The following is an 8,625-nucleotide window of genomic DNA, read 5'->3' on the forward strand; positions in this document are numbered from 1 at the left end:
ATTGAGCCTAAAAACCGGTTACCTACTATTTCATAATATTAATCGCTGATGTTAATAAATATTTTAATAAATTAATCAATTAAAAGTAAGCACCTATACTAAATTATGTATTGGTAAATATTGTGTTAATTATTCTATCCATGATTTTAAGTGAGTTTGTTTATTTGATTGAATGCAGAAGAACATATTTTACTCCGAGATACGATAACAAAGCAAGCAAAAAAAACCTACAATTTATTAAAGTAGAAAATGTATTTATTGGACCACCATGTCGTAAAATTAACTTTTGTATGTTGAATAAGATTAGTTTCTCTAGATTGGTCGTCCATGCCAAAAAGGTACATCGACTGTGAAGGCATTTGTAATTAACAATTAATAAGCACATATATAGTATTCAATTAATTGTTAAGAAAATAAAAAGGTTTTTTTTACTTTAAACCAAAATGCATTGGATTAAAACATATTGTTGCGATTACTAATAGTGTCTAGAAAGATAAGATTAATTCGGATAAATTTAATAAAAGTACGAATGGATATTAAGTTCTCCATCTGTATTATGAATTTATTGTAAGCTCCTGCAGCCAATGTGATGCCGTTTTCTTTACCTTACTGCACATCCATTGCTACTGTCGTTTTCAGGCGTTTTAAACGTTTAATGATGTTTTCATAATTTTAATATTTGAAACCAAATATACCACCACATATTAATTATAACCACATATTAACCACCATTTAACCGTTTAAGTTGTAAAATCAACTAAACACGTAAAACCATAAGTTTGACCATACTAACCACACAAACTACCTAGATAATCAAGAATAAGGATTTTTTCTGTAAAAACTAAATAATAAATACATTTCATTAGAAACGGAAATTGCTTTAATTAAATATCTTTGACCTAGAATTTCAACCTGCTGTCTTTAAACACTTCAAGTAGACTTTTAATTCAATTGTAAACTTGAAGCCTTTTTATGAGTTTTCTTTCATCAAAACGTCCCCTGCCTTTACATAAACCAGAAACAACCCTTTTAAATTGTCATTACAAACCAATAAAGATATTTTAATAGTTTACTTAAAAATGTTCACATTTTATTGAAATGGTGACCAAAGGTAGGTATTTTAAGCTAAGTATGAATGAAGATGAGTGTAGGATGAGTGGCGCGATCTTTGACTGTTAATTAATAGCCCATACAGCCAATGACAACTAAAAGACCTACAGTATATAGTGGAATCTGAGCCCCATTTTTTCCTTGTAATTTACGAATTGGTCTAATCAGGATGGTACTTATTATAATACTTTCAAACCCTTTGTTTAGGTATTTTTGATAGTTCTGTGTTTTTCAAATGATGTTTAAATATTTATTTTCTTGTTGTCTTTGTTATATTTAGTGAAGATTCCATGTTATAGACCATGTTATACTACATCTAGAATCTATGGCCCTTTTTGGCACCTTTTTATTGATAACGAGGTCTATTGTAACTATGTTATTTAATGACCAATAAGGATTATGATTTTATGATTTTACTGCGTATAGTCGTAGTGCTCACTAGTGCGGACGTTAATCCTCACAAGATGACAAATCTATGAATAAATATGTTAAATACACGCTTCATCCTTGTAACCCTACACTGTTTTAAAGGGTAGTTTCAATGGAGGTCACTAGCGGCGCATCTGGTGACCATTTTGATTCTATAGACTGGTGCCACTCGTTAGTCTGTATTCATATCCACAATTTATGCTGATTCCTGCGTGTTGGAAACATATGTGACTTTATGTAAATTGTGAACGAACGAAAACAACCAATGGAGATGATTGATGTTTGCTACTGAGTCATACAAACTATAGGTGTACTATTTGCGTTTAAACTGCTTAGAATGACAAACATGCTTTAGTTTGTTGGCTAATTTATTAGTAAAAAAGTTATTGAATTTATTTTCATGATTGAAATTGTTAACGAATATTTCTTACCTTTACACCATTACGTTAATTTCATGACTACGTTAACATTTTATAAATTTGAGGGTTTTAGTGTAATTTATAATGTCACAGGTTTTGGAGGGTTGTTGTTGTTGAGGTGGCATTGGATGCCAGGATCTGAAAAATATCTACTTTACATTGATAATTTTTTACAGATTTATTTTGATGGTCTTTACATTTAGACTCAACAGTTAACAAACTTAAAAACATAGAAACTGTAATTTGTCTGGAATAACAATTCTGAATCAAGATTTTTCAAAAGTTATTGTATACGGGCTAACAGCATGTTAAGTATCCATCAATACTTTTACTTAACTGTCTTATTTTTAGATCTGAGAATAACCTATACGGTTAGCTTCTGAATCTTATGATTGGTTTTCATGACATTTTATTTGGTTAGTAACAGTAGACTACAGTATAAGTATAGTCACTAAAACATATCCCTAACACGTATAAAAAATATGATTTTACATTGTGATAAAAATAAAACTTCAAAACAAAACTCTGGGTTAAATTTAAGATTAAAATTTGAGATTTTTTTGTGAAGATTAAATCTTGGTTATTTTACTTATCTACTGTATTTAGTTTCTCGTACTTTGAACCGTAAGCAAATTTTACTTTACTAAAATAACTCATTGACGTACAGTTTAGGTTTACAAAAAAAGACCTCCATCAGTTTCTTAAATACAATATTTTCACATATCGTGCGATGAAAAACCGATGCCTTTTAATCAAAATTTCTAATTTTTTTCAATTTTAATTCTACTCGTCAACCACATCAAAAATCTATATTAAGAGATATAATCACTAGCCGAAATCGGAAGCAAGCCTATATAATATAAACAATCTAACTTGATATCACAGTGTATATTCGCCGAGTTGATAACTCAAGTAACACACGAGCCTAGTGGAGCTCTAAGGGAGCTAAGGGAGGCTGGGTACGTGATCCCTAGGCCCTAGGGAGGATCAGGTTACCCTTGCACTCTGCCTTATCTTACCCTACACTGCTGTTACAATTACCATCTTCATCTAATCGTTACTACCTGTTATTTATTGCCCTACGTGTAGTGTTGTGTTACGATCCCGTGTTGATTTCAATAACAGTTTCGATGTCAAGGATGTGATAAGAAAATGGTAGGGTATGTTTAACAATGGCTATAGAATAAAGTATTATGCTGGGATGTACTGAACGGTTCTCAGTTTAGGATATACTGACTGGTTATTGCATGCCAATTAAATACTATAAATAAATACCATTGACTTTTGGTTTGATTCTGAAGTTGTATGGAAAGTTCCCTTTGGAAAGCAATTACGACCTTGTAGGACAATTTATGAAATAATGGATAGTTTTGCTCAAGGTTTCTCGTCATGACGAACATTTTAAGTATATGGCTAAGGGGGATGTAACTTGTAGTTTTCTCAAAAGTTCATGGGTACTTTGGGCTTTATATGTATATGGATACCAAAGACTTTTGGTTTGATTTTGAAGTTGTATTCATAAAGCCTGGGCTATTCTCTTTTTTCATAAAATAATAATATGTTTTGTTCCTAGGGCTATGTGGGAGCGAGCAAGTCTAGTGGCTAGTTTGAAAATGTACAAACAAGAAAATCGCATGAAGGTAGAACCATTGACTATTGGTAACTGAAATAGACATCCCATTATATGGACCGACTATAGCCAATTTTGTATTAAAAAGAACGTAGTGATGTGAGCCAGACACAGAATGCACTAGTGTCTAAAATTGTATTTTCTTCCTTATTTTGTGTTGCTGATCAACTTTATGGGCCGCAAAAATTGCTATGGCTCACAATAAGTAACTCAACCAGTTTGACTTCGTAAAAAAGTAAATGTATTCCTCAGAAATTAGTAATTGATCACCCCAATCTGTCGGTAGCTCACGTCAACTACGACGATTTTGATAAAAAATCTGGCTACAAATTTAAAATGAGGATGGAATGTCTGAGTAGAATTAATTAAAAAATGCTCAGTCTAACTTTAATATTGTAATAATATGCTTTATTGTTGGAGAGAGCAACTATTTTTTATTATTTTATTTTGTGTACCCAAAGAAATTTAACACTTGAATGTGTTTGGCTTAAACCTATTGTATTGTTGTAAACATCACAGCATAATTTTTCCGACCCATAGCTACATACATGGTTGGTGTTTTTGTTTGCCGATTCATTTAGAAACACATGTCTTCTACTTGGAATAATGAAGGTGAACATGTGTACCCTTCTACACCTCTTGCATTAACCATTCGCCTTTCTTACAACGGTAAGGTTAGTAGTAGCATTGAGTATTTTATACTCAATGGTAGTAGTCTTTATAGGGCATAGAGTGATGTTTTTAACCAAACATAGGCAACCTATTTATAACATTTTGTGCGTGTACTTTTGTTTATTTGTAATACATATTAATATTATGCACAGTGGGTCGATGAATACTCATGTATTTCAACTAAAGATCACGGAAAGTAGTTTAAATAACTTAAAACACGTTTAACATACGTAGTTTTATTAATCATATCTCTCAATTACTTTAATTATTTCAATTACTTAAATTACTTTAATTCAATAATCAGCCTAAATGTAGTGAAAGCGTCATGTAAGGGAACTGTGAGGATATATTCTGCTTATTTTAGAACAATTTGTAACATCCAAAGTTTTTAATGGATTTATTTGGTTTAGTTAATGCTTGATTTTGCTTTCAGTAAAATGAAGTTGTATCTCGTACTCACTATCGTCTTTGGACTGGCTCATGTAGAACATGTTGTGGGTGTGCGCAAATGTAGCCTAGAGGTCATAGCGAAGATAAACCAACTTTGGGCGGATGAAGGAATACCAACCGATTTGATCAAACAGGTGAATAAGCAACGTAGGGTTTTGTGACTGAGACTTTACCTTCGTGACATTTAACAGGCATAATATTATAGTTACGCTTCAATAAGAGTTGTTGCAATTATAAAAGCTTGTACCATTTATATGTTTACAATTAAATTTATAATTCGATAAAGTAAGGATTCAATTTAGTTAAATAACCTACTATTTACTTAAACTGGAGGAATTTGTATGTTTTGGTTAAATATATGAAACGAGCCTGGCAGTATGGGACACAGAAAAAATCTGCATTTAACTCAATCCATGTATAGGAATCGTCCTGTTTTGTATTTTGTTTTTATTTTTTGTTTTCTATTAAACTTGTTTCTTCCTGACTAGTTTTACAAGCATGAGTTGTCACCTTTCATTTCCAATATGTAATTTAATGCCTTTTTCTTTAATGAATTGCAAAACAATATTATTAGATACGATTTTCATTTATTTTATAACCGATTTTTACTTATTATCAGCTTAAAATCTGATTTTTACTACAATTTCATAAACAAAATAAATTTACTTTATTTGGTATTAGAATTAACTAGCTGTTACCCATGAGCTACACCCCATTTGACTTCATACGTATTAATAAAACTATTGATTGGTTAAGTTAAGCTGAAATAAACAAAACAGAATACAGTGTAATACAAACAAATAAGTACAGCTGAGGTATTTTTAACATTAGGTATATGGAAAGTTCCCTTTAGAAAGAAATTACGACCTTGCTTAAAAGGCAATTTATGAAATAATGGATAGTTTGGTGCAAGGTTTCTAGTTATGACGAATATTTTAAGTACCTAGGCCTATATGGTTAATGGGGGTGTGACTTGTAGTTTTCTCAAAAGTTCATGGGTACTTTGGAATTTATGACGGTTAGTTTTAACCATAAGTTTAATTTAAACTAATAAATATAGACCACAGAGTTATTTTTGAATAAAGCACGTTTAAAAAAAATCATAATTTCAACATTTAAATACATTTTTATTGTCCCCTTTTTAGGCTGTAGCAGCAGGAAAACAAAACATTATACTAACCAGTGCGGGCTACTATCCTGAAGGTACCACTTGTGCATACACACTTTTCGCTAAAGATGGTAAAACTGTAAAACTGACAACTGTCAAGGGGTAAGTAATTTTACGAAAATTAGTTAAGTTTTAAAACATGACATCCCTTGGAGTCAAATTAGGAACAAACTGGAATGAGTAGATCTCCTAAATATGTCGTGTATGTACAAAATAAAACCAACATTAGAACCCATTTAAAAAGTAATTATTTTTGACGTATTAAAAAAATCAATTTAGGAATCAAAGAAGTGGTACTCAATACTCTACCCGCCACTTAAAACTCACTTCAAGTAGTTACGTAAAATTGTTGTTATCGTTCTTGTAAATAAAAACAAGAAATATTCAGGATATAATATTAAGAATTATTGAAAAAGTGATGTTGTGGCAAAGGAGAATCATTTTTGTATGAAGGTATTTGTAATTTTATTAGTACCAACCCATTTACCTCACGCAGTTCTTGTCAGGTCACGGCTATTTTCAGTCGTACCTGCACTTGATGGCCAAAACGAATTCACCTGACTGCATTTACTGCCCATGCATTCCCGACGACGCGGAACACACTTTTTTGCGCTGTCCACAATGGGATATGCTTCGCCAGGAGGCCATTCAACATCTTGGGGTGCTGTCGATTGAATCGATCTGTGAGACCTTGCTGAAGGGTGAGGACAACTGGGACTGCTGGTCGCACTTTGTCCGGAATGTCCTTCAAGCTAAAAAGAATGATCTAGATCGGAACATAGTCTAGATTTGATAAGAAATAAACGGCTAGACACGGCGTAAGCCTCTCGGGCGTAGGCAAACTCGGCCTAGTTCTGATGAAGTGCGACAAGTGTTCCCAGGCTAGTGTCCGAAGAGTAGAGGAGGTTTTTAGTGGGTAGTCTCTGGGCCTTAAGCCCGTTGGAGTCCCACACTACAGGCTAGCAACCTGTGCGCATAAATGCATTTTCCCACCTCTCCCTAAAAAAAAAAACCCATTTAATGTGAATCTATGTTCGGATATCTCAGCTGTTTTAAACCAGCCATTCTTAATGATGCCTGGAAAAGTTTATATACTTTTCATAAATACTTTCAAAAACCTACAAAAATATTTTCCCAATCCTCAATAACAAAGATAGTACTTTCAAAATTAATCACAATAGCCCAGACTATACGTTAAACGGAAAATAATCACAATATCCAAATCAGTGTTTACTTCTGTTTTCAGCAAAGAGGCCTCGGAAAGAACCGAAAAGAATTATGAATCAGGTGGAATAGTCATGGAAGAGGGTAACGATATACATTTTTACATACTTTTACGAGATTTCGTTTTTGTAGAGTGAGAAAATACGGAATAACTAATTGATGTAATGTATTTAAAACATAAATGACAAAAGATTCTATCTTCAAATTGTTTTTTATTAACTGTAGAGAAAGTTAAACTAGTTCACAAGGTTAAAAAGGAATTTTATTTTTAGGCACTGGCATCAAGAGGTATCACGTATTCAGCCAAGACGGCGTAGCTGCTTGGTACAAATGTGGAAATGGAGATGATGGTGAGAGTTTGAAAGAAATTACAAATCATATGTTAATAGCTTATAGACTACTTGGTTTTGATAAGTTGATTTAAATAAAGTTTTGTTAAATGTAAATGTTTGAAATTATTAACTGAGAATAATTTAAACTATTGTTATATAGTCAATGCTTAAACACTAACTTCATTTCAGTTCTTCATATTCTATAATTAACTCTTGTACTTGTTTTTCAGGTATTTTCTGTATTTTTCAGGTACTTGTTTTTGTTCTTGTCATCATATGTTCAATTGATTCTTGTGTGTGTTTGTGTTTGTATATACCTGTTTTAGGGTTGAGGGGTTGATTATATACCATTGATAGATCATAGAATATTGATTGGGCCTTAACACTACTTTAGCACCAATATTTGTATCTTCAGAGTAATCTAATGGCATCACAAAGTAAGCTCAGGAAGAATTTCCTTTTTGTTTTCAAAGACAAATACTTTTAATCGTACGCAAAGTTTACAATACACTAAACTTATAAAACTATGCACCAACGATTGGCATTTTAGGGTTAGACAATGAATGAATAACTAACTGAACTCTAATAAACGTGGTTTATAATTTTCTCCCAGTCAAACAAAAGATTTCATCAAAATGACAGTATGCAATACAATATTTACAAGAATAGGCAAAGGGTGTAATTAAGTTTCTGATAATTTTACAGAAATAGATTCTTCAAAATTCCGAATAATTTTTAGACCTTCACCAATTTTAAATTGTGTACGAATCAACACTGGAGAAAATAAAAAAAACCCACAATTTAATTACACAGAAAATACTATTGTGTTGTTAACTGTGTTTGTAGTTTGTAGAATAAAATCCAATTGTTTCAGCTACTGTTGGAAAACCTGAGGGGGCAATCAAGGTTCCTAATGGCCCGAAGTACAACAAAGAACTTGTCGCTGATGCCAAAAAGAAACTAGAATCTGTCGGTGTTGTTTTAACTGACAACTACAATTCGTACTGTTAACGGTGAAGAAAATATAATTGGAAAAAATTCTCATTTTGTTGTTTATTTGGTTGGTATTGTTTACCATCTTAACATACAAATTTCCTTAACTGAGTTTACAATTACTACTGATGGTAATAAATATTAACATGGTAATCAAAATTGTATCGTAACTTTACAAATAAACAAATTTGCACATGA

At 32.0% G+C, this 8,625-nt stretch overlaps 1 protein-coding gene across 1 annotated transcript; it reads left to right on the forward strand.

The window, feature by feature from the left end:
- The first annotated feature begins 4,214 nt into the window (after positions 1–4,214).
- LOC128993408 (uncharacterized) lies at positions 4,215–8,625 on the forward strand. The gene is made up of 6 exons (XM_054417299.1): positions 4,215–4,257; positions 4,694–4,844; positions 5,856–5,980; positions 7,125–7,186; positions 7,375–7,452; positions 8,309–8,625. Exons 2-6 carry the CDS (start codon positions 4,698–4,700, stop codon positions 8,443–8,445), a joined length of 549 nt encoding a protein of 182 aa, XP_054273274.1. The 5' UTR covers positions 4,215–4,257; positions 4,694–4,697; the 3' UTR covers positions 8,446–8,625.

The sequence above is a fragment of the Macrosteles quadrilineatus genome, unplaced genomic scaffold (assembly GCF_028750875.1).
Source record: "Macrosteles quadrilineatus isolate MER2022 unplaced genomic scaffold, UCM_ALF_1.0 Scaffold_4__1_contigs__length_99947679, whole genome shotgun sequence".
Classification (NCBI taxonomy): domain Eukaryota; kingdom Metazoa; phylum Arthropoda; class Insecta; order Hemiptera; family Cicadellidae; genus Macrosteles; species Macrosteles quadrilineatus.

What these genes read in the sequence shown, in the direction of transcription:
- LOC128993408 (XM_054417299.1), top strand. Translation starts at nt 4,698, where the DNA reads ATGAAGTTGTATCTCGTACTCACTATCGTCTTTGGACTGGCTCATGTA. An exon ending in CAACCGATTTGATCAAACAG is followed by an intron (nt 4,845 to 5,855) that starts GTGAATAAGCAA and finishes TCCCCTTTTTAG; the next exon opens with GCTGTAGCAGCAGGAAAACA. An exon ending in TGGAATAGTCATGGAAGAGG is followed by an intron (nt 7,187 to 7,374) that starts GTAACGATATAC and finishes TTTTATTTTTAG; the next exon opens with GCACTGGCATCAAGAGGTAT.